Raw genomic sequence first — 26,725 nt, 5'->3', positions numbered from 1 at the left:
ATTTTTATCCTGTCAACTGCCCTGAGACCTGCAGCATAGGGCAGTACAGTATACAAAATAATTATAATTATAATGTTCTGCTGGGGACAAATGAGGGAGGTCTTCATGGATGATGGGGATCTATAGTTCTGCAACATCTGGAGTGCCACAGACTCCACACCTCTGTTTTAGCTGTCCGGTGTGAAAAGGAAGTTCTTCTGAGACACAGATGAGGCCAAAAGGAGGGTCTTACCTGTGTCTGTGCAAATAGCACTCAGCCAGTAGAAGCACACTTCACAGTGCGAATGCGTGGTTGCTTCCTCTCTAGTTGTAGACTATGTTCTACCTTCAAAAATCCTTGGGTGTCCTTGCAGTTCAAAGGGCAGTCATCTTGTTTCGGGGTTTTGATTCTTGTATGCACCCCAAGGGAACCCGTAAGAGGCTGTAATAATAATAATAATAATAATAATAATAATAATAATAATAATAATAATAATATTTATACCCCACCCATCTGGTTGGGTTTCCCCAGCCACTCAGGGCAGCTTCCAACAGAATATTAAAATGCAGTTGTCTATAAAACATTAAAAGCTTCCCTAAACAGGGCTGCCTTCAGATGTCTTCTAAAAGTCTGGTAGTTGTTTTTCTCTTTGACATCTGGTGGGAGGGCGTTCCACAGGGTGGGTGCCACTACCAAGAAGGCCCTCTGCCTGGTTCCCTGTAACTTGGCTTCTTGCAGTGAGGGAACCGCCTAAAGGCCCTTGGCACTGGACCTCAGTGTCCTGGCAGAATGATGGGGGTGAAGACGCTTCTTCAGGTATACTGGACCGAGGCCGTTTAGGGCTTTAAAGGTCAGCACCAACACTTTGAATTGTGCTCGGAAACGTCCCGGGAGCCAATGTAGGTCTTTCAAGACTGGTGTTATGTGGTCTTGGCTGTAGAGACTGACTATCCCTGACTTCCCCTCTTCTCAGGTGCAGGCTCTGAAAAGACTCTCATGGCATCCCTTGGTTTGTTGTCCTCGAGGTGTGATGCATTCTGAAATCAGCTTGTAGCTTTCCTCTGTGTAAGAGCTGTTTCTTTCCTTGTCTCTTCTAGGACAGCACCCGAGATATCTTCATTGATGGCGTCGTTGCTCGGAACAGAGCTCTGAATGGGGACATCGTGGTGGTGACTCTGCTTCCGAAAGATCAGTGGAAGGTCAGTGCTCAACCTAACCAGTTAAATTTATTTGGAAAGAAGACTCTGACCCTTTCTCACAATCGTGAATGGGGCTGTTTTTCAAATTTATATGCCAGTTCAGCCAATTATCACCTTCTAAATGTTTTCCTTGTGGTGATGGTTACTCTGACCTCCTTGTGGTCATTTTTCTTTTCTGTGTACCTTTGCTTTTTATGCAGCTTCATTTGGGTCCCTCTGCATGTTCAGAAAACTGGAACGTCTTGTTCTGATAATGCTTTCTATTTCCCTATTTATTTTTTGCTTCAGAATATAACAATGCTTTTTTTGGGGGGGGGGGGAGAGGACTGTGGTTTGTGTCCATTCTGTGATCTTATCCTACTGCACTGGCCCTTGAATGCTTGGTTTTGCTTTCCTTGCTGTGATGCATTTAAACCGCCTTAACCTTATTTTTTGACTCTGCGCTGGATAGGAGTTCTTGGCCATTGAACAGGCATAAAGATTACCTTGAGAGAACCCTGGCTTGTCCGCTTGCTCGCCCTTGCCATCTTGTCTCCCAGACCATAATTGCTTAGATACTCTTGTTTGGGTGCCTGCGTGTGCTTTGTACAGTAAATATCTCAATCTCACCCTGAGGTTAGCAACCAAACATTAGGTAATTTGTAAATCCGAGGGAGGAATGGGATTCGTTTCCCTAAGCGGTCCCATGTGTTGAGGTGTTAATTCCACCGTGAGAGAGTGCGGGACAAGCCTGCGCCGATGGGTTTGCCCAGACAGAGTTGAATATTATTAGGATTGAGTTAATTTGAGTTAAAGGTCTTCCTATTTTGAAGGACGAAGGGAAGTGCAGATGGGTGTAACTGATCTGAAAACAAGGGCAAGCCAACACAATACTTAATCCTCTGTTATGGTTTGCTCATCCACCCCTCCACCCCCCCCCCCAGCTTGTAGGAATGATGTCTTGAATACAACAGATTGTTTGCTTCCTTTAACATCCAGCTCTTCGTGAAACGACTGATTTAAGTCCTTCCCTTCCAAGCCTTTTTCTAAACATGGGCACATTACGCTAGATTATGGTTAATCCAATCTCTTATATAACTGCTGTCATTCTGTGCCTATCTGCATCTTTGGTTCTCATGGAACTAATTTTTCTTAGAATTGTTTTTCTTCTACCAGCACGGACTCATTTGCAATGTAATTGAATTGTATGGGTGTCTTGGAACCCACGCTTTGGAAAAGTCCGCTTACCTGTTGCTCCCAATCGAATGTTCCGCATTAAAAATTCGCCCCGATTGTATTTGCAGTGTTCCTTTGTTCTTGGATCCTTTTGGATCTGCCAAAGAAGAATTGTTTGAGAAGCTAACTATTCTGATGATAAAACAGCTAAAGGAAGAGAAGCATGGAACAATAGTTTAATGGGAAGCATATAATCCACGTAACGCCTTTCCCAAAACAGACTGCCTGCTCTAGCGATGTTTAGCTAATCCTAAACGGCATGAACCTTGTGTATCCAAGAGACCCTCCTCCAAATGTTTTACCACTAGATGTTGATGTGTGTCTTGTTCACATTGTGCTGAAATAGCATAAGAACACAAGAGGAGCCATACTGGATCAGGCCCAAGGCCTGCCTAGTTCAGTACCAGTGCTTTCTCAACTTGTGATTCCCAGAAACTGGTTTCCAGAGGCACCCTGTCTCTGACAGAGGAGGTAGAACACAGCCAACGTGGCTAGGAGCCTTTGTGATTTAGTTCAGTCCTCTTTCAGAGCCACCCGAATTGTTGGCTACCATCACTACTATCCCTTGCAGGAGCAGATTCCATAGTTTTAACTATTCTTACTGTGAAGTAGCATTTTTCTTTTGCCTGTCCTGACTCTTCCAACATTCAACTTCCCTGGATGTCCGTGAGTTCTAGTCTTACGAGAAAGAGAGGAAGAAAAATTTCTTTTTATTTGGTTTGTACCCTGCAAAACACAATTTAATAACCATCTATCATGCCACCTCTTTCTTGCCTTTTCTCTAAAGAGTCTGCATCCTTTCTTCACAGGGCACTCATTCCACCCTCATGATAATTTTGGTTACTCTCTCCTGAACCTCTTCCAATTCTATAATATCCCTTTTTTGAGGCGAGGCGACCAGGCTTGTATACTGTAGCTCCCAAATGTATTCCAAATGTGGCTGCGCTGTAGTTTTGTAGAACAGCATTATGAAATTGGCAGCTTTATTTTCATTCACTTTCCTAATGGTTCCTAGAATGCCATTCTCATTTTTATTTTTTTTGTAACTGCTGCACCTTGTACTTACAGAGATTCACGTAGGGATGGGTTGCTGAGAGTTGGTTCCCATTTCTGGAACTCGCTTCCACCTGAGAGTGCTCAAAATCTGTGCCGTAGCATATTCTGAAGGAGATAAAAAACTTCCTAGTTTGGACAGTCTTTTGCTTAGGGGTTTTTATTTATGGGTAGATCTTATTTATCCAAGCAAAATGAGAGATATATTTAACTTGCTCATTTGGCGCTTCATTGGCTTATAAGTTTCCTTGAAATGCAATAACTCCATTGCACACTGAGATATCTGAAGGAAACTTAGTGTACATGTTCAAGGTGCAGTTCTGTGCTTCAAGTTCAAATAGTAGCTTAAGCTTCATGCTTTTTTTCCAAAATGAGAGGAAAATGTAAAGTAAACCAAAACAAAATATACATGTTGAAGATTGAGATATTTGCATTACATTTGCATGTTCAGAAAACAAGTCTCCGTTTCATGTTGAAAAATGTGCTCCGCTAGTTTTCCAGAAAGCCAGGAACTGTTTAAATTAAAGGGCAATGTAGCAATGTCCTCTTCAGCATTGAAAGATAACAATATTTACTTTGATTTCTACTAAAAATGTTTTTTTTTTGGGGGGGGGGGGTCATGATTGAAAGGAGTCCCTCCAGTGTTCTGCATCTTTGCGTAAATGTTGGAAGGTTCCACTTTGTCCTGTGCAATTGAGTTGGGAAGGATCACGGGAAGTGCTTCTTATGAACTTAGGGCTTAGGGCTTTGCAGGAGAAGAATTTGGATAGAACAAGTCTTTATTAAGTCAGTTTGCATCATGTCCTTCCCCCGAATCTTTATCAAAACTTGCAACTTGCTAAGTATGAGCTGAATAATTTAGTTTCAGCTCAGGTCGAATTTGCATCGGTGTGTTTGTGCCAGAAGTATCGGGAAAGCTGAGAGACGTTGGGTGAGATTTTGGCTTCCCATTTAGAAGAACAATAAAACTCAGAATTATGATTCAGGGTGTATGCAATAATGTGTACTCAACGCCAAAGGATATAAATTTAGATTTCAAAAGTACTACTCTGTAGGAAGGATATTGAGACTATGGAATGTGAAATGTCAGTCCTTCCACAGTTAGATTTGCAGCAAAGGGAATTTTTTTTCAGAGACACTGCAGAGGGATGAAATCAAGAATTCCATGAATAGTATGAAGGCTAGGAAATTTCTGGGGCCATATGGTTTTTCTATAGGATGGTAGGAGGTATATTCAGATTTTTTAGTCGCTGTTTGTTTTGCCTTTATATAAAGGATCTTGATGAAGGCACCTTTCTCTCGTCAATGTGCGATACTCGTATTTCTGTTATTCCCAAGGCTGGTAAAGGACTTGCTAGCTGTGCAGATATTACCAGCGATACTTGCTAGCAGACTTAGGGCTGTGGTAGCAACTTTAATACACAGATTAATTAGGTGAGCTTTATTTGTCAAAGGTAGAGAGCAAGCAGATACTGTAAGGTAGCGAATTTTGTTGCTTCATATAGTAAGGTAACTGATGTGATGGCTGTTCTTTTTCTTGATGCTGAAAAAGAGTTCAACAAAATATATTGGCAGTTTATTTCCGTTACTTGGGTCGGTGGGGGAACTGGGGTTCTTTAGGAATTTATGAATTGGATTAGACTCTCATACCTGTCTCCTCAGTCACAGGTGAGAACACATGGAATTCTTTCAAGCGTTTTTGGTTTAGAGAGAGATACAAGGCAGAACTACTCTCTTTCTCCTTTGATATTTGACTTACCGTATATTCCGGCGTATAAGACGACCCCCAACTTTTCCAGTTAAAATATAGAGTTTGAGATATACTCAACCACAGATTTTCCACCCGGCGTATAAGACGACCCCCAACTTTTGAGAAGATTTTCCTGGATTAAAAAGTAGTCTTATACGCCAGAATATACTGTATATTTGAAGGTGGTGGCATATGCAGTTTGGCAGACTAGAGGTTTGCGGTTTTGTGCATGAACAAATGGGATTAAAATAGCTGTGTAGGCAGATGATTTATTATTATTATTATTATTATTATTATTATTATTATTTATTAGTAGGCCTGAATCATCCACATCTGAGCTAGCAGAATTTATTAATTTATTTTGATGCAATTTCTTGCTATACAGTTAATTGGTTAAAATCGAAATTGAGTTACCCAGTTTATGCAGTAATTGACAATTTTGTTGGTGCCTGGAGGCATGTTTTGGATCCCAGACATATTTCTCAAATTATTAAATTGAATTTAAGTAGAGTCATAGAACAGAATATTGTAGAGCTGGAAGTAGATGACAGAAATAACTCGTGATTTAGAAAGATGGTCATTACTTAGAATTCGGGATAAAGATAATACACTCAAGATCAATATTTTGCCACAGATCATTTATTTCCTTTGGAAATAGAGAGGCAGTCCTTTTCGTGGCTGATAGATTTATACATTAGATCGGATCAGATGGCAATTCCTTTGCCATTTTCATTTTTGCCGTTTAGATACCCCTTACCTGCTTGTGTTGAAGGGCAATTTCCTCAGCTATAGCACCTTTGGGTGCCTCTTTACGGACTGCCAGTTCCTATATTGTTTGATGAAAAAGTTGTATCTCTGCAGAAAGCTAAACCCCTAATGGTTGTTTGTAAATGTTTATTGGAAGGCAGCAACTTGGGTGCTCAGGATATTTGAGATGAATGGAATAGGGAGAGTGCTCCATTCAGCCCAATTAATGGAAATCTATATGTAGCATTTCTTTAGATTTAAAATTGTTGAATCTCTTGCCACTTTGTGCAGTTTAAGCGGGGGGAGGGAAGGCAATCATTTTAAAGTACCCCTTGTAAATTTCTCTAATAGTTAGCAGATCAGGAATGAGTTTGGGCTGACTCCGTGAACAGAGCTGAACAGGCTAACACGCTTTGGTCTGCCTTGGTAGGGCTCCCCACCCTCAGCGAGTCTTAATTTTGCAGCTCTTCCTACTTCTATGGGCTGTTAAAAGTCCTAAGCGTTGCCTTGGAATCTCTAACTGTAGTAGGATTTCTGACAATACAATATCCTTCTCTTCATACAATATCCTGAGAAACAGCGTCCAGCACTCTTAAAACCGACATCCAAGATCCGTGAGCACCAGTAAAAGCACTGAGAGGTGAATACTGACTCCTTCCTGGTTCCAGCAAATTCTGCTTGATCTTAGCGGCTATTGCTTCATGCAGCTTCTCCCTAGACTTCCAGACCTTTTCATTCCAAACTGCTTTCATCTGATGTTTATGCTGGGATTTTATTGCATACACACACACACACAGAGAGAGAGAGAGAGAGAGAGAGAGAGAGAGAGAGAGTCAGAGAGTCTGTTTAGCTGATACTGTTCTATTTGCTGCTGCTATAGTTCTTTTTATTTATTTGAAGAATGTATTAATTGCTTTGTGTGTGTGTGTGTGTGTGTGTGTGTGTATATATATATATATATATATGATGGAAGTGATATATGATGAAAGATTTTACAGAATAGCTGCATGCAAAATGATGCTAAGAAGATCCAAACAACAAACACCACCACAATGTAAAAAGGGAGTTCTGTTGTTGGCATAAAATTGACAGCAGACATAAAGACATTATGTCGTTACAGTTTTGTGGCCAGTTCCTTGAAGGGTTCTAATTCTGTGTGCTGCCTTAGGAATGGTAGCCTTGAGAGGCAGCCTAAAACAATGGAAAAGAAGTTGTTGTTGTTGTTGTTCAGTCGTTCAGTTGTGTCCGACTCTTTGTGACCCCATGGACCAGAGCACGCCAGGCACGCCTATCTTTCACTGCCTCCCGCAGTTTGGCCAAACTCATGCCAGTCGCTTCGAGAACACTGTCCAACCACCTCGTCCTCTGCCGTCCCCTTATCCTTGTGCCCTCCATCTTTGCCAACATCAGGGTCTTTTCTAGGGAGTCTTCTCTGCTCATGAGGTGGCCAAAGTACTGGAGCCTCAGCTTCAGGATCTGCCCTTCCAGTGAGCACTCAGGGCTGATTTCTTTAAGGGTGGATAAATTTGATCTTTTTGCAGTCCATGGGACTCTCAAGAGTCTCCTCCAGCAGAAGTAAATACCGGTAAATGAATAAGATGATGGATCTGCTGGCATTGGCATGGACTTGTTTGGGAGTTCTGGTAGGCTGGATGAGAAATGAACACAGGCTTACATCAAGTCATGCCCTTGGTCTATCCAGCTCAGTTTGGTCTACTACAGGGGTCAGCAAACTTTTTCAGCAGGGGGCCAGTCCACTGTCCCTCAGAACTTGGGGGGGGGGCAGACTATATTTTGAAGAAAAAAAAAATGAACGAATTCCTGTGCCCCACAAATAACCCAGAGATGCATTGTAAATAAAAGCACACATTCTACTCATGTAAAAACACCAGGCAGGCCCCACAAATAACCCAGAGATGCATTTTAAATAAAAGGACACATTCTACTCATGTAAAAACACGCTGATTCCTGGACCGTCTGCGGGCCACACCCAGAAAGCGATTGGACCACATCCGGGCCCCGGGCCTTAGTTTGGGGACCCCAGTCTACTGGCAGCAGCTTTCTAGGGTTGCAGTCAAGAGCATCTTTTTAAACCCTATCTGGAGATTGCAAGGGTTGAAACTGTTACCTTCTGTCTGCAAAGTAGATGCCCTTCTATAGAGCTATGGCCTTTTCAGCAGCTCTAGGCAATAGCACAGAGGAACCGAGTGGGCCTTTCTTAACTCCCTGTTTGTGCAGTTCCTCCTTCTCAAGACATTCTGCTTATTCCTCTTCCTGCAAATCTTTCTCACCCCTTGGATTGTGCAGATTGGGGGCTGCTCTCTGGAATCTGGTTTTTGGAGGCCTGTTGTGTTCTCCTGGTTGAGAATGCAGTGCTCTTTGCTTTGCAACTGGTTGCTATTGAAGACTTCTTCTGGTGTTGTTTTGGAAAGGCCTGTGCGGATGTAGACGGTTACTTCCTAGCACCAGTTTTCAGCCCAGCTGGCCTCTCTTGCTGCTCCTGGCCTTTGATTCGTTTTGAAGGTGCAGCAGAAGTCGAGACCTTTCCCAGGGCAAAGGTGTGGTCCTTCCAAGTGAACACTCTCACTTCCTTTCCATCATTTTATTAGCTGGGAAGTGGGCTGGGTCGCTATCTGCATTGGAGGTTAATGGGAGGGGATGCCCCATAGCGTGGAGGTTAACAGAAAGATATGGAATATGCAGAAATGGTGAAACTTACCAGAAGAATAAGAAATCAAGATACCAAACTTTTTATAAAAGAATAGAAATGGCTTATTGAATATTTACAGATAAATTGTAAACAGATAAGAGCATTGGCAGGATTCTTGTAATAACCTGCAGTTTCATTAGAGTATATCTTTAAAGTAGATGAATAAATGAGCCAATTAAGTTAATCTGGATATGCAGAAGATATTAAAAATAAATTTAAGGAACCGCAGAAAGAGGGAGAGAGAAGTCAAATTTTGATTGTAAAATCAGTGAAATGTATAAAACTGAAAAGTATAAATTTATTTAAAAAACAAAACAGCAACAACAGAAAGGTAACCTGAGTTGACATGGTTAATTGTTGTTGTTGTTGTTGTTGTTGTTGTTGTTGTTGTTGTTGTTGAGTTGTTTAGTCGTGTCCGACTCTTCGTGACCCCATGGACCAGAGCACGCCAGGCACCCCTATCCTCCACTGCCTCCCGCAGTTTGGCCAAACATGGTTAATCAGTTCACGACAATTCCAGGGGTCAAACTGTGGTGTTTTGTCTGTGGCTGCATTTGAAGGTGCTTCCAAATGTCACACAGCAGTGAATATATCAGAGAAGAGGCATATGTTTACATTTGGAAATTTGCGTGCGTTTTTGAGAAAGCCTTTTGAGCGGCAGCACCTTTGGAACTCCCTGCCTGTTGATGTCAGGCAGGTGCCTTTGCTGTACTCCTGGGTGCCTGCTTAGAACTTTTTTGTTTAGACAAACCAACCCAGAAACGTTGGAGTCGCATGTGCTGTATTTCTTTTTAAGCTATTCCTGACTTTTAATCATCCTTTGAATGCTGTTTCTAACTGTTTTTATTGATAATTTTAATGTTTTACTTCAGATTTTTATAATTTCGTTGCAGGTTTCTTGCAGTCAGGAGGCATATAAATCGAGCTAGTTAATTAATTAACTAATTATTAAAGAGCCACTTCCCTAGCCACGTTTTCCACACCTCAACACAGTTTTTATTTCTTGCGTCGGATAAAAAGTTGCATCGGAAGCATCTCAGAAGCTTTCAGCACAAAGCTGGCACTATGCAGTATGGTAAACACGCCTGGAAGCCCCGAACCACGTTTTCCTCTTTTTAAAAATAAAATAAATAAATAATAATACCGTATTTTTCGCTCCATAGGGCGCACCGGACCATAGGGCGCACCTCGTTTTTAGAGGAGGAAACAAGAAAAAAAAATGTTTTTCCTGGTTTTCCTCCTCTGAAAGCCCTGTTTTTTTGAGAATCAGCTAAAAGTTTTGCAGCTTTTATTGCAAAGGGAAAAACCCTGTTTTTTTGAGGATCAGCTAAAAGTTTTGCAGCTTTTTTTGCAAAGGGGGAAAAGCAAAGCTCCTTTTGCAAAGGGAGAAAAGCAAAGAGGAAAAGCTCTGTTTTTATGGGGTTCAACTCACATTTCTGCAGCTTCTAAAGGAAAGGGAGCCTTTTCTACAGTTCCCAGACAGATAATCAAATCAGCCAGTCACATGTCGCTGGGGAAACAAACAACCTCCCTCTGCAGCACATTCAACAATGGAGGCCTGGGCAAGAGGGAGGGGCTGAAAGGGAGCAGGGGACTCTTATCTCTCTCCCGATCTCTTACTGATCAGCTGCTGAGCGGGGGTCCTTTCAACACTCCCTTTTCTCTTTGTAAAATAAAAAGCATGATCCTCTTTTGGCCCCTGGGCAATTCAGCTCCAGGGACAACCATTCGCTGCATAAGATGCACAGATATTTCCCCTTACATTTTAGGAAGAAAAAAGTGCGAAAAATACGGTAATAATAATAATGATGATGATGTGATAAAACTTACTATGCCCTGACACCATCATGCTTCACAGCTCCGTGTGCCCACTTTGATTTAGTGGGGAAATGCTCGTTCTCACAATGTCGTGGAATAAGTTCCATCACAGGAGGGGGGGGAACATGACCCAGAACTGCTCTTTTCAGTGTCACCCCTTGGAATGTTACAGTTCCCACTCCTCCCCAGCAACAACCCTGGTTATTCAGCATAGTTAAGTCAAAGCTAGCGAAGTAAGCTGGACAAGCCCGTCTTTTGGCCACTGGTTGCTTATCGGGTCATTTCAGATCAGCCTTCTCCAATCAGGTGCCCTCCAGATGTTTGGGACGACAGCTCTCATCAGCCTCAGCCATCAGCTGTGCTGGCTGGTGCCGTGGAGAATAGTAATCCAAAACATCTGGCCATCACCTGGTAGCGGAGGCCTCTTTTTAGGAGATCTGGTCGCCCTTTATTCTCACCGACTGGAGAGAGATAGGGAGCATCTGCTGGTCTTAATCTGCCGTTTGTGCTCCTTAAATACAATGCCATGAATTTGCCCCACGCTCGGCTTATAAATACGCCCTGTCTTTTTGCGCCATCCCCAGTCAAAACAGCACTTCTGCTGGGAGCTGCCATGCCAGCAGCCGAGCTTCCCAAACAGCACAGAAGCAGCTGGTCGACCTCTGAGCTGTTCAAAGATTTTGTAAGGCCCAGATGTGGGGGGAGGGGGGGGCGCCAGCAAAGCTCTAGCTAGTTTCTGAGGTCATTCCTTCCCATGGGTTGCATCCCATCAGTTCTTGAGATATGGCAGAGGTCCAGCCTAGGTGTGGCTTCAACTGTAACTTAAATAAAGGAAAGGCAGGGAGAGCGGAAGCTGGCCTTGTCAGGGCTGGGTCATGCTTTTCTTTACAGTAATTTCCTCTGAGCTTTTTGGGGCTTGGGCAAACACTGCTTTCAAAACGCATTTCTCATTTCTTATTGTTTCCTCCTTATCTCTGAAGTGGGCTTGATTGGCCAACTGCAAGCCTTTCAGTTGAACCACTTAACCTTGGAGTCAGTTTTAGCATCTGGCTGAACTGACGCTTCCCACAGCTATGAACGTGGAGAGCCTAATGGACTATGGGCGTGCCCAGGTAGAAGATCCTGAGTCGCTCTGTACCATAAACTAACTTTCTTTCTTTCTTGGTGCCCAGGTAGAAGATCCTGAGTCGCTCTGTACCATAAACTAACTAACTAACTAACTAACTATCTTTCTTTCTTTCTTTCTTTCTTTCTTTCTTTCTTTCTTTCTTTCTTCCTTCCCCATTTTTCAACTTCTAAGGCCCAATAAGAATTTCTGAAGACCTTAAATGCCCTGGCCAAGCTCTGTCAGCTACAAATCCTTTAAAAAACAAAAAACCTTAATTGTTTCATTTGCAATTTTAGCAAAACTTAAAAATGGAAGACAATAATTAAAAGAAAAAGTAGCATATAATTAATAACAAAAAACCATTTCACAATCTGAATGAAATAACCATCAGTACACGCAGCTTACATTAAACGTTATAAGTTAATATGAGCTCTCCAAATGTCCAGGTAAGTATTTGTGCGAAATTGATGTCTATGTGAAATATGTTCCAATGTAGCCAGGGGAGTGACCTTTGCAGTGGGTATGAATCATTCCAGGGTTGAAGCATAAGTCATTTAGCAACCACGAGGGTTTGCAAAGTCCATTTTTGTTGTCCTGCTGTTCATCCCCATACTGCAGGAATATACAGTCATGGGGAAAAGAAAGTACATCCTCTTTGAATTCTGTAATTTTACATCTCACGACATAATAACAACCACCTGTTCCTTAGCAGGTTTTAAAATTAGGTAAATACAACCTCAGGTGAACAACAGCATATTAAATATTATACCATGTCATGATTTATTTTACAAAAATAAAGCCAAATTGGAGAAGCCATATGTGAGATTTTCCAGGCTGGGTAAATATGTACGTTGCCCGTCTCTCTCCAAAGCTAGATGACAAAGCCGTGATGCTTCCTCACTGAGCAACCTTAATCAAATGACAGAGACTCTTGGCAGCTTAAATCAGGACTGATGGTATAGTTTTATTGTTAATGTCTGCTGACGTTATTGTTAGTGCCAGTTTCTCATTATGCAAAATGGATGAGAGTGTGGCTAGTTTGGCCAAAGTGAGCCTAGAAAGATCTCAGATTCCGGGAGAGACCCAAAGTGTTGAACCGGGAGTGCTGAATAATAGGAAGACAGTGGCTGGTAGTGGAAGTAGCAGGCAGTTGGATGCAGGACATTGGACAGCACCCATGGAGGACAGACATTGCTCTGAGGATTTCTTGGCTGATGAGACTTGGCTCTTAAATAGCAGAGGGAGGGGGCTGATTGATGCCTAAGCCTCCCCCCACCCCAGCTATGTACTGGAAGGTTCTTAAAGGGAACAGAGCCTTCACTTGAGAATTCAGGTCTCTCTGAATGCAAATTGCCTTCTGTTGTTGATGGTATGTGTGTGTCTTACAGGGGAGTGGGGAGCTTTTGGTGGCTGGTGATCTGATGATGGAGATGGAACAGCCTCTCTGCTGGTTGAACCCAGAGGCACATTTCAGGGTTGCAGAATTCAGGAGTGTTTGAGGCAGGGGCTCCTTGCCTCAAGTCCACTGAGATATTTGGGGCATTGGAGGACTGGGTTGCTGCAGATATAAGAAGAGATTCAGGCATGCGGTTTGGGTCCCACCACTGCTGCAGTTTCATTTGGCAGCCCTGAGCAAGTTGCTGCCATTCAGCCTCAGTTTTCCCCATCTGTAAAATGGCAATGACATCTCATGGTGGGGGGTGTGAGGGCAAATGAAAACAAAGGCCAAACATTAGCTTTGTGTTTCTTGCAGTTAATTTATCTGGACATCTTTTTGAAGGACATGGAGTAGAGATGAACAGATGAACCTTTGCTTAAACTATCGCCTTCATTTTATTTGTGTGACGCCTTTTCATTGTTAAAGCCATGCTCACGACGGCTTGCAACATGAAAAGATTTGCATTATTGCAAACATAAGCAAAGTAGTAATAAACAATAAAACACATCAAGAAATAGACAACCAATTCCCACATAACGAGATATAAAAACAAAGATCCAAAATCTAATTATATTGTGTTGGGCATTTGTTCCATCTAACCTAGTACTGTCTTCTTTGACTGGCAGCCTGCGAGGCGCATGCTTTTCCAGTGAGCTGTGGGTCCTGCAGAGTTGATTCTTCCTCTTCCCTCCCTGTGGTGGGAAGTCCTTTGCCAAGGGAATACATTCCCCCCCCCACCCGGCCCCCACTTTTGTCTTTTGGAATGCTCTCTTTGGCTGCCTGCTAAAATAAGCAGATGTATGCGATGGCAACACTGGGTGATGCAATGGTTTCTTTTCTCTGCCATGCCGGGAACCAAGTGCTGTGACTTGCATTGCGTCACTTGCAATTGAAACGCTTTCCAGGTAAGCAAACAGCCGCCGGCAGTTGCTGAAGTGGTTTCCTTGTGAATTCTTCCAGCCTGGCTTCTTCGACCTGTCAACGGTGGCGGGGCATAGTAAGAAAAGACCTGCCGGATTGGGACCAAGGATGTGTCTCCTCCAGTGCCCGGTCTCCCACCATGTGCTTCCGGAAAGCCGGAAGCAGCACGAGAAATCAACTTGGCCCTCTCCTGTTGTTGCTCCCCAGCAACCGGGACTCAGAGGCGTCACAGATTGACGTAACCTCCATGAAATATCTTTTCGGGGGTTTGTTCCATGGTATAATCTCACGAGTCACACCGCGCTAGCATGAGAGAACCCAGGAGTGGGGCCAAGGAGTTTTGTGTGGGTATTAACTGGCACGACCTCTCTGCTGGTGATCCAGCTTGGGTGGCTATAGCAGCTTTTTTGGCAGATGTGGCACAATGGTGGAGCACAAAGTAATTAATTCACTATTCACGGGGTTTGGCATCAGCATCCAACCAGGTTGGACGACTTCCCAGGGACCCTGATGAGCTGAAGGACATATTGAGGTGAACGCAGGGCTCTGTAGGATCTTCACTCTAACCTGCACTCCTGACACGTGGGAGAGGGGATTGGCAGAATGGATGTAGGATTTTGGAAATGAGTGGGTTCCATGCCCTTGACACTGTTTTGGGGTGTACGTTGGGGGCGGGGGGAAGAGGAGGTTATCTCGCCTTTTAGGCCCACAGAATCTTGGAGCCTTCCCCAGTTTTGGAGAGGGCAGAATGGAAACACAACTTGCTTTTTAGAATTATAGAATTGTACAGATGGAAAGGACCATGAGGGTCATTCTAGTCCAAACCCTTTCAATGCAGGAATCTTTTGCTCAACGTGGGGCTCGAACCCACGACCCTGAGATTAAGAGTCTCATGCTCTACCGACTGAGCCCTTGAAAAACCAGGCTTTGGTGTTCAGTTGGTCAGTTAGATTAGTCATAATAATAATAATAAATAATAATTTTATTATTTATACCCCTCCCATTCCTTTTTAATGGATCAGTCGGTTATCAGATTATTTTTATTTTTTAAAAAACATAATTTTATTATATATATCAGTAGTTAAATACCAGAAAAAGTCCTGGAAATGATTCTCCCCCCCCTTGCCCCCACCCCCAGTGGTATGATCAGAACTTGAAGGGCTCTGCATTAACAATTTTTAAAATGGTGCTCTCTTTATTCGGACTTGAGAAAGCATAAAGCACATCAGAAAAGAGCAGACACAGTCTTCCCACATGTGCTTATGAGCTATGGACAAAATATGCTGGTTGGATAACTGAAGGATAGCCTACTGAGACACGAGGATAGTTATTTGAAGGCATATCCAGATGTATACAAATAGCAAATGTTTCTGTTGCTGCTGGAATGGTGCTTGTCTGGACCCAGGGGCAAACGAGGTGGAAGCTGGGTGTGGAGGGATGGGTGGCTTGTGCGTGCAGTTGAGCTGCAGGATTGCCAGCTGGCCACACAAAAAGAAGAAGAAGTGATGTGCACGTTCTCCAATAGTGGAGGGACTGATTGCACACCTTGGGAATTGAGTCCTTATAGGTGGGGCATGCAGGAGTGAGTTGGCAGGTAACAGGTGATGTCACAGGCACCTGGGTAACTGGTAGCCATGGTATATGTGCGTCCCAAATAGGCTTCTCTGCTTGGGAGATGTGGAGGGAAGGGTGTTTTCTGCCAGCAATTCAAATTTGCATTTTTGAGAGCCGGGAAACAATGATCTTCCCCACACTGGGTGCTCTTAGGTAGGAGAATGTGGTCTGGCTCTCATCCAGTCATCTGGGCCACAGTTCTAGTGCAGGACACGCCCTGAGTATTGCTGGGGTCATAGAATCATAGAATCCTAGAGTTGGAAGAGACCACAAGAGCCATCCAGTCCAACCCCCTGCCAAGGAGGAAACGCCATCAAAGCATTCCTGACAGATGGCTGTCAAGCCTCCGCTTAAAGACCTCCAAAGAAGGAGACTCCACCACACTCCTTGGCAGCAAATCCCACTGTCAAACAGCTCTTACTGTCAGGAAGTTCTTCCTAATGTTTAGGTGGAATCTTCTTTCTTGTAGTTTGAATCCATTGCCCCGTGTCCGCTTCTCCGGAGCAGCAGAAAACAACCTTTCTCCCTCCTCTAGATGACATCCTTTTATACATTTGAACATGGTCACTGAGGACTTCTCTGTATCTGCTACCTGAGAGACCTTCCTTAGTTTTAAGATTGTGAGAAGGGCCTGGTAGATCATTCAAACACCCATCATAGCCCAGCATCCTCTTCTCACAGCGGCGAACCAGGAGGAGCTGAACGTGACAGCGCTCACTCCAGCTGGTATTCAGAGGCAGATTGTCTCTGGCAGTGGAGGTAGAAAGCAACCACCAGGGCTAGTAGCTGTTGGTAGCCTGATCCTCCATCAATTTGTCTTAATATTCTGTAAGAAACTTTGTGGGTGCTTTTTCAGAACAGCTGATTAATAACTGGAGGTTCCTGGGGTTGTATTTGGGGGGGTCTCGTGCATGCATTCCTGATTCTGTGCTACCCCACCCCACCCCACTTTTCTGGAGTCCCCAATCTAGCCTGCAAGGAAGAAAGGGGCCGAGCATTTCAAGAGCTCTTGGGGCATTTTGCTGTTGAACAAACACCAAATATTATTAGATGACAGTTGAGAGTGTGAAGGTGAGCACACGATTTCTTGCGGCCAACACATTCCTTCTTTTCCTCCGGAGAGGATTTAAAGGTAATTCCGCTTCTGTTGTGAAATATTGTACATGCATACTTGCATAAACATTATGGTTATAGCCGTGGTTAGTCAGCCTTTCCATGCTACAATCTTCTGAGAAAATGGAGTATAACTACTGTAAAAGTTGTTCTGGGCAGAAAGTTGGCACCCGTGACCAGCCTTGGGAGCCAGCTCTTTTTATGGGCAGAACTTGATAAATGTGTTTGAGTGGTTTCTGAGTTAAAATAAACCCAGCATGTGGAGTAGCTTCAAGTGTTCGTCAGATATTCTTAGAAATGGCACCCTTTGAATCTCGTTGCGTTTTACTGGGTGGAAATTGTGCTGATCCATAAGAGAGTGGAGCACACTGGAACAGGAGGGAGCTGGGTAGAATCCGAAAGTTACCAAACCAGCTTCTTCTCCCATGTCCCTGCGGAGTGTAAATCTGTTTGCTTTTAATGGCACAGAGATAGAGATAGATAGAGAGAGATAGAGAGAGAGAGATGCTAATCTGGAAGTCCTTTGTTTGACTATTACAGCTACCACAAACTCACAGGCTGACTTGGGGTGGGGTAGGGAACCCTCGGCGTCAGACCCAAATTTGCAATATGGAGTAGATAATACTGGCCTGCTTTGTTCCTTATTCGATTTATATAACCTGCTGTTCTTCCAAACGTTGCTGAGGGCAGCAAACACAACAGTGATAAAGGATTAAAAACAAGCAAACACCCAACATTCAGAAAGCTTTGGTGTTTCGGGAGCAGTATCTTTCTGCTGTCAGATGCCTGGGTAAACTGCAGTGATTTTAAATGAGGATGACAGGCACGCTTCACCAGGGAGGGCATTCCACGCACAGGGAGCTGCCACTGAAAAGGCCCTGGCATGGGTGGGCGCCAGCCAGGCAGCCCCCAATGGCGGCACTACCAACAGGGCCTCACTTGCCAATCGTAGGGGCTGAGATGGTTGATATTGAGGAATGCGTTCTTTCAGGTACTTGGGCCCCAAGTCATTTAAGACTTTATATGCTTGTACATCTAAAAAAGCAAAGACATCACCTTGCCGACAAAGGTCCGTATAGTTAAAGCTATGGTTTTCCCAGTAGTAATGTACGGAAGTGAGAGCTGGACCATCAAGAACGCTGATCGCCGAAGAATTGATGCTTTCGAATTATGGTGCTGGAGGAGACTCTTGAGAGTCCCATGGACTGCAAGAAGATCAAACCTATCCATTCTCAAAGAAATCAGCCCTGAGTGCTCACTAGAAGGACAGATCCTGAAGTTGAGGCTCCAGTACTTTGGCCACCTCATGAGAAGAGAAGACTCCCTAGAAAAGACCCTGATGTTGGGAAAGATGGAGGGCACAAGGAGAAGGGGACGACAGAGGATGAGATGGTTGGACAGTGTTCTCGAAGCTACTAACATGAGTTTGGCCAAACTGCGGGAGGCAGTGAAGGATAGGCGTGCCTGGCGTGCTCTGGTCCATGGGGTCACGGAGAGTCGGACACGACTGAACTACTGAACAACAACAACAACAACATGCTTGTACTGGCAGCTTAACAGGAGGTCACCAGAGCAATGTTCCTGCATTGCAGGGGTTTGGATTAGATGATCCTCATGGTCCCTTCCAACTCTACAATTCTACAATTCGATTATTCTAAGGGCAACTGAGGGCAGGCTATCCTGTTCCCGGAACAGCTGGTAGCTGGCGAACCTGCCTAAGCTTGGGCACAAGCACTTCCAGCCACACTGAAGCTACTGGAGACTGCATTGAGAAGTTGGAATCCAGGAAGTACTCCCAGACTCCCCTGTTCCTTCAGGGGGAGTGCAGCCCCTCCCAGAACAGGACTTCTGCACAATTCCCAGGAACCACCACTTCCACTTTATCCACTTCCACTTTATCAGAATCCAGCCTTATCCATTCGAGACTTTAGGGGGCTGTTGTAAAAGTTCCAAGAAGATAATGCGTGTGCAGGTATGCTAACTCTCTGAAGGGCTGTATAAATGCTGAAATGGGAAGAAGGAGGATTATGGGTAGCATCTTGTCCTCTTCCATGCTTTTCCATGTGGAGATCAGTCTCCTTGTTGGAGGTGGTGGGGCAGCTATAATTGTGCCTGATAATATATTTCCATCAACTGGCTGATCAGACATCTGCTGGAAAAAAATCCTAGTTGCCTAAGGGCCCAAGAATTGGATGCTGGCACGTATAAGAATTGGGAATCCCCCATGTGCAGCTCTGCCAGATGGTTGTTGTTGGCATCCGTCCGTCTCGAGAGACAATGGAGTGCGCCTCCGGGGGCTGAAATCAAACCGCTGCGTTAGCAGCACTGAAGCGTCCTCCCCGGTGCTCAAGCCTGGGCAGTGTGTCTGGAGGTCCTGGAATGCCCAGATGGCAAGACCCCCTTCTCGGCCTCGCTGATGGGATCCAAAGGAAAGCTGGAGTTGCTGGAAGGAGGCGTACAAGGCACCATCCAACTGTCTTAGGGACTCCACTCTGGATTTCTGTAGGGTTTACAGTGGTCCCTCAATAATGGGGTGGACAATATCCTGTGGACAATGTCATGGGATGACTGCCATTGCCAAGCAGCTTGTACGTGCGTGCCAAATATTTGTGACTCCATAAAATGGCAGTTGTGTTGTGCTCTTGGTTCTGCAGCTGACAAAGCATCACACTGAAATTCGGCATAGTAGTTCAACAACCCCTGGAGACCCCCAGGCTCCCCAGCACTTCTTTAGCTTATACTGGTGCATTTTTGTTTGGGTGTATCAATAAACGAAAACCTTTTCTTTGGTTTAAGCTTCGGCTTCACACCTCAATTCTCCAGCTTTATAATTCCACCTCCCCCCCCCCCCAGTTTTTATTTGTTCTATTTCCCTTTCATTTATTAAGGTGCTCCCTTTGAAACATCGCAGTGCATTTTAACAATTAAAACACTTGCATGTAGTTAAAAAAATATCAATGGCATACTTAAACCATTTCTGATCCGATAAAGATACCCGGTGGGATAAAGACCTCTGCTTTAAAAGGCTTGCTGGAAAATGAAGGTTTTCAACAGGTACCAAAAAGACGACAGAGGCAGCACCTGTTGTATTGATCGGGAAGGAGTTTCAGAAATTCATAATAAGGTAGCATGGGGCTATAGAACAGTCCAAGTCTATAGTTGAGAGCAAGAGTAAACAAAACCCCAAAACACCACGGTTCCCAGCTTTGTAATTCTGAATGTTATCCCCTCCCAATGTGTCCCTTTTCACTTTAGGTTTTTCAGCCTAAAATTTCTTTATAGTTTTCTTATGATATATATATATTTAACTTGTGCTTCTCTGGTTTGCTAGCCCTTCTGCTGTCTTTAATGTATGTAGCGCTCTTCCCTGATCCAGGTCCCTCCAGCCACACACTCTGGCACCACCAGTGTGTCGTTCATTGCCAGGCATGGTTGTGCGTGTGCGAGAGAGCATGTGAGCCTTTCCTTATTTGCAGTCCAGGTGTGCGGCTGTTTGTTGTAGCAGCGTAATGGGAAGTGGAGGGCCGTCTGTGGCTCTTCTCACCCTGTGGTAGCACAGGTGCCCTTTCCTGATAGGGCAGCGGAAGCGAAAACAAAGCCAGCTGCTCCCGTCGCTGATAACCTTTTGCTCACTGCCAGGCGTTCAATTGTTCCCCTGCCAGCCTGTGTCGGCCGCCGGATGTGTGCCTTGGGTGTGGGAGCCACCTCAATTTGTTTTGGATCAGGTGGCCTGAAAGAGCTTCTTCAACCATCTGTGAAATAAAAACCGGGGATTCATTTTGGCAAGAGGCAATTAAAGGAATGGCATGTGGTTTATTAGGAACAAACACTACATTTGCGATGCCTCTCCTCCAATCCAGGGGTGGTATGGAAGGGGTGGGTGCGTGGCTCAAGGGAGAACGAGCGCGGATTCAAAGCCTCTGGTGACTCCTGCTGAATCAGCAGTCCGTGTTTTTAATGTTGGTTCCGATTGCTGGCTTTGATTGGATTCTCGATGCAGATTTGCAACGAGGGGGAAGGTACTGCTGACTAGTGCCAAACGAAAGACAGCGAGAAGGTTTTTGCTGCACCATAGCGGCTAGCTGCCTAGATGTTTGTTGGGACTCTCTGGCGAACCTGCCGAGATGCTGTATCCTGGCGCTCGGGTCCTTTGTTCATCTTTCCCAGTACTGTCTACAACTCAGTCAATGGTCCTCCAAGGCCATGCATGTATTTATATCTTTGCTTTCTGCTGCATTGGGATTCAAGGTGGCTTGTAACATTTAAAACAGCACTCTTCTCTGGAATGGGTAGGCAGAGACATGCTGCCTCCTGCAATAGAGATAGGATGCAGTCGTTGAAAGCCTCATCATCCATGAATTTGCCTAACCCTCTTTTAAAACCACCCAAGTTGGTGGCCACCAATACATCTGGTGGGAGGTGAGCTTGTGATCCAGTAATGCACCTCGATCTTTTCCACATGTATTACTGCCAAGCCAGGTCTCCCCCATCCTATACTGGTCCTTAGGGAATTTCTATATTGCTGCAGGGGAAAGGGGAGAAATGGGAGTGCCGGATCACCTCATTTGTCTCCTGAGAAATCTCTATGTGGGACAAGAAGCTACAGTTAGAACTGGATATGGAACAACTGATTGGTTCAAAATTGGGAAAGGAGTACGACACGGCTGTATATTGTCTCCCTGCTTATTTAACTTATATGCAGAATTCATCATGCGAAAGGCTGGACTGGGTGAATCCCAAGCCGGAATTAAGATTGCCGGAAGAAATATCAACAACCTCAGATATGCTGATGACACAACCTTGATGGCAGAAAGTGAGGAGGAATTAAAGAACCTTTTAATGAGGGTGAAAGAGGAGAGCGCAAAATATGGTCTGAAGCTCAACATCAAAAAAACTAAGATCATGGCCACTGGTCCCATCACCTCCTGGCAAATAGAAGGGGAAGAAATGGAGGCAGTGAGAGATTTTACTTTCTTGGGTTCCATGATCACTGCAGATGGTGACTGCAGTCAATAAATTAAAAGACACCTGCTTCTTGGGAGGAAAGCAATGACAAATCTAGACAGCATCTTAAAAAGCAGAGACATCACCTTGCCGACAAAGGTCCGTATAGTTAAAGCTATGGTTTTCCCAGTAGTAATGTATGGAAGTGAGAGCTGGACCATAAAGAAGGCTGATCGCTGAAGAATGGATGCTTTTGAATTATGGTGCTGGTGGAAACTCTTGAGAGTCCCATGGACTGCCAGAAGATCAAACCTATCGATTCTGAAGGAAATCAGCCCCGAGTGCTCACTGGAAGGACAGATCCTGAAGTTGAGTACTTTGGCCACCTCATGAGAAGAGAAGACTCCCTAGAAAAAAAACCCCTGATGTTGGGAAAGATGGAGGGCACAAGGAGAAGGGGACAACAGAGGACGAGATGGTTGGTCAGTATTCTTGAAGCTACCAACATGAGTCTGACCAAACTGCGGGAGGCAGTGTAAGACAGGAGTGTCTGGCTTGCTCTGGTCCATGGGGTCACGAAGAGTCGGACACACTAAACGACTAAACAACAACAACAACAACAACAAGAAGGGTATTTCTATATTGCTGCAGGGGGAAGGGGAGAGCTTCTGCGTTGCATACAGAAGGTTCAGGTTGGGCTAGGGAGACTCCTGCCTGGAGAACAACTGCCCATCACTGTAGTGTGGAGAATCCCAAGCTATACCACGGTATAAGGCAGCTTGCTAGATTTTCCTCAGCGGCTGTAAGGGCTTGAAATCTACGATACTTAGAATTATGTACAAGTACTGCACCCCGCAATAAAAGATACCATTGCTGAAAATTATCCTAAGTCCTTGGCCTCCCAAGTTCTGATTAATCCAGCGCTGGTACCTTGGAATTTAAATTGATTTCGTCATTCTTGCCCAGAAGGCCATTAGGCAAAGTGAGACTGCTGCTTTGGGCGGCTGGTACAGGTGGGTGGGGAATGAAGGCAAGGCACTGGAGGGTTGAGCTGTATGTGCCATGCGGCCTCTGTGCTAGGTTGCCTTCTTCAGCTGCAGTGGAAGGTGCCGACCCATCACCATTGTGTTTGGGGCAAGATTCAGCTGCCACTCTGGTCAGCTTCTGTACGTGAAATGGGAGGGGTGTGTGTGCCATCTTGTTGTTTGCCCCAGGTAGCTAAAAGTCTTGGGCTGCCCGTGACCTGTATCCTATGAATTAGAGCAGTTTTTCTAGCCATAAGTGTTTCAAAGCTGTGTCCTACCAGTTTCTCAGACCTTTCTTTGGAATCTTTTTAGAACGCCGCAAAGAGGGTCCGTACCCATCAGACTTCCGCAATGCTGCAAACCTCCTCATGGCTGAGAAATCCAATTCTGGCATTTCCAGAGCAGATAATATGATCTGAGAAAGCCCAGTGTTTGAGCCATTGGTTCATTCTCTGCTGTGGGCATACAATAGACAATGGGATCCTGGAAGGCTGGTTGGATCACGGAGTCCTGTTGAGGTGACAGGTGTTGTTTGGTAACCGAATGATTCCTTTCTAACCTGGAATCCATCTGTAAATATTGAGAGTAGCTGTGGAGCTCCTGGGGGCAAGTTATGAAATAAAATTGACGGGGTAATTATAGAGTACTCTGTTAATCATTTATGCAACTCAATAAGCAATATAAACAACTGGGGCAGATACACCGTTCTGTTTGCCGTCACCCCACCTTCTCCTCCGGAAGGTCTTTTGCAATGAAATAATTAGAGAAACGGTCTTACAGCACTTTTGCTTTACTCGGCTCGAGTCTAAGAAGTTAGCAATATCCACATGTATCCTGATCTTTAAGTTCCATATGCTTTTCTGCTTGCACCTGCCCTTCGTGGTCTGTCACGTTGTTTTTGAGTCGCAAGGCTCCCATGCGGGACTCCCAGTTCTTTTAGACGAGGGAGGCAACCCTCTTGCAATAATTGAATGGGTCTTAAGTGTGCATAGCTCAGCGCCCCATCACTATTTCCATTATAAACTGCTGTGTGGTGTGTTTTTTTAAAGGGGGATTTATAAGTCCTCTGTAAAAATTTGTTCTTGGATGAAATGGTATATACAAAAGGTCCATTTGAATCAGGCGTGCTTTAAAAAAAATATCGAATTTGGGAGTGCATTTCTGGACCGCGTACCTAGCAGAGCTTGTGTTTGTGGCAGGCTAGAACTCAGTTGCGAAGCCTTGAGCTGCAGGTTTTTCTAGCCTCAGAGCTTCATTTGTTGGGTTCTCTACTAAAGAAGAAGCCATCTCGTGAATCTGGGCCTCTGGGATATCCAAACTGTGCTGGTGTCGCTGAGAATCCCCTGCTTGAAGGCCCTAATCCAGTGTCACGAAATCGATTCATGTGTTCACTTCCCTTGGCCAGCTGCAATAGCAAAGTCAAGATATTGCTGGGACATTAATGCTGCTTTGAATGTGTGGTAGGCAGCTCATTGGGGATCTTCGTTTAAGCCTCCTGGTTTTGCTCGCTGCTTTGGATTGCAAAAACAAGGAGGATACCAAAAGCTTGGCAGGGAAGAATGGCTGGCTGTGTTTGGCCTGGTGGGCTGCAAGTTACACCGGCCTAGTTCAGGGGATAGCTCTCATGCACAATACCCTTGATGTTGAGGGAAGATAGGGGACGGTCCTGGCAGAGGGCAGCTAAACCAGCACCATCTCCTGTGGGTAACGTGAGAAGAAGCAGTGTGGAGAGGGAATATTGGTGCCTTCATTCTCAGTGGGTGAAACTCACGGCATATTCTGGAATTGATAACTGGGAGGTAAGAGAAACCAGGGACGCGGGTGGTGCCTAGGGCTTGCCGATCAGAAGGTCGGCAGTTCGAATCCCCGCGACAGGGTGAGCTCCCGTTGCTCGGTCCCTGCTCCTGCCAACCTAGCAGTTCGAAAGCACGAAGTGCAAGTAGATAAATAGGCATCGCTCTGCTGGGAAGGTAAACGGCGTTTCCGTGTGCTGCTCTGGTTCACCAGAAGTGGCTTAGTCATGCTGGCCACATGATCCGGAAGCTGTATGCTGGCTCCCTCGGCCAGTAAAGTGAGATGAGTGCTGCAACCCCAGAGTCGTCCGCGACTGGACCTAACGGTCAGGGGTCCCTTTACCTTTAAGAGAACCCAAACGTACCTGTGCACCCAGTGCATCGTGAACCTCTTAGCCTCCTTGCCACAGGACATTGTGATAGATAAATTTACATAAATACATAAATTTAAAAGATACCATGGTTCATGCAGAGGATGTGCATGGTCATCTGTATGTTGTCATAAAGAGAATAAAACTTAAGAAGTCCGATGCATGGTAACCCAAGGTCTGTTCGAAGGAAGCCAAATACATACATGCAAGCACATGTGTTTGAGTGTGCTCACATGTCTGCATATTTCCAGTTACAGGTGGGTAGCCGTGTTGGTCTGCCATAGTCAAAACAAAATCGAAAATTCTTTCTAGTAGCACCTTAGAGACCAACTGAGTTTGTTCCTGGTATGAGCTTTCGTGTGCATGCACACGAAAGCTCATACCAGGAACAAACTCAGTTGGTCTCTAAGGTGCTACTAGAAAGAATTTTCGATTTTGTTATGTCTGCATATGCACATTTTGCAAGCATATTTTATTCTGCTGCTTCTGGTTATGAGAATACACGTCAGTCTTGCCATTCCAGCTTCAGGAGCACTTTCCCTCTGTATGAACTTCCGGGGGCCAGTTTCCGTGGAGATGCTGCACTTGGTGGGGGTTTGGTCTAATCCCGCAGGGCTTTTCTTATCCCGAGATGGTTTCAGTTACCCGGGGGCTGCTGATTTTCTTGGTGGCACCTGGCTGGCTTTCCACAGTGAGAATGCTGAGCTGCACAGACAGTTATCTAGGCTCCCCCCCCCCCCCGTGAGCCTCGAATGCCACTTGTGGTTGTCTGTGGCCTTTCTTTTGAGGGAGCTGATAAGAGGCAGGCTCTGCTCCTGGGCTTCGTTTCCCCCACTGGTTGGCCACTAAAGTGGAATGAAAAGTGTATTTTCTTTTGAGTTAAGCAAATTTGGATACTGACATCAAGAAGTGAAACCCAGAAGGCCTGGTGGGGTAAGCTGATGCACTTCCTAATAAGCCCTGCTTTGAAGTCTGGTGGGGCCACGCCTTGCCTGGTAAATGCAGGTGACGTCCCTTTCCAGGTAACTTACTCTTCACTCATTACAAGCGGTCACGAAGTGACGTGTGTGCCACCTCAGAAGGGTGGGTGGAATCTGCTGCTTCTGGGTAAAGAACTGGGCAAACAATTCGGGCTGTTGATGGAGTCGCAGAGTGTCTTGTTTTCAGTTCCCCAAGAAGCTTCAGGCACAAGCTCAAAACACTCCCCATAGCAATGCCAGTGGAGGGGTCTTTGCATGCGTCCCCCCCCCTTTGAATGCACGTGCAAAAGATTTTTGCTTCAATGGGGGGGGGGGAAGCCAAGGGTCTTAGTACAGGGCTGGGGAACGCTTTTTCTTCTGTCAAAGCCTGCATACCCTCAAGTGATGTGCTGGGGAAATAAGGATGTAGGAATATCCTGCTGGATCTGGCCAATGGACCTTCTAGTCCAGCATCCTGTTCTCACAGTGGCCAGCCAGGCGCCTCTGGAAAACCTGCCAGCAGAATCTGAGCACAAGAGCCCTCTCCCCTCCTGCGATTTCAAGCACAGGTATTCAGAAGCATTGCTGCCTCCGACTGCATCCTGCTGGTGGATGTGGCTGAAGCCAGCAGGGTGCGGGGGGGGGGGGGACGGGACTTGTTTGTTTGTGGCATATATATTTTTTTACCCCAAAAAGGTTCTGTATGGAAAACCCCAGCACCGAGACGATCCCTGCCTTCAGGCTCACAATCTAAACAAGACAATGACACACAAATTAAAAGGGAGGGGAAGGAGGAGGGGAAAGCCAGATTAAGCACAAGTTCTTCAAGTTACATTCCTTATATAATCCAAGTATATATTTCGGCTTTTATTTATTTATTAAATTTATTTCATAAAATTTATGCACCGCTTGATTGTAATAAAAAAAAAAAAATACCCCAGCAACCTCAAAGCGGTTTACAAAAAGG

At 45.0% G+C, this 26,725-nt stretch overlaps 1 protein-coding gene and 1 non-coding gene across 2 annotated transcripts in view; one reads left to right on the top strand and one right to left on the bottom strand.

Annotated features, from left to right (window-relative positions):
- The window catches only part of DIS3L2 (DIS3 like 3'-5' exoribonuclease 2), a 200,418-nt gene that overhangs the window by 39,373 nt on the left and 134,320 nt on the right, over window positions 1-26,725 (top strand). The window contains exon 6 of the mRNA XM_033150865.1: window positions 1,078-1,179. Coding sequence (XP_033006756.1) covers window positions 1,078-1,179 — 102 coding nt within the window. The remainder of the gene's footprint in view (window positions 1-1,077; window positions 1,180-26,725) is intronic.
- TRNAK-CUU lies at window positions 14,785-14,858 on the bottom strand. Its single transcript has one exon. It is a non-coding gene; the product is annotated as a tRNA-Lys (tRNA).

The sequence above is a fragment of the Lacerta agilis genome, chromosome 5 (genome assembly GCF_009819535.1).
Source record: "Lacerta agilis isolate rLacAgi1 chromosome 5, rLacAgi1.pri, whole genome shotgun sequence".
NCBI classification, from domain to species: Eukaryota; Metazoa; Chordata; class Lepidosauria; order Squamata; family Lacertidae; genus Lacerta; species Lacerta agilis.
Note: the sequence above shows the minus strand (reverse complement) of the source record. Positions and strands in the feature narration are given on the sequence as shown.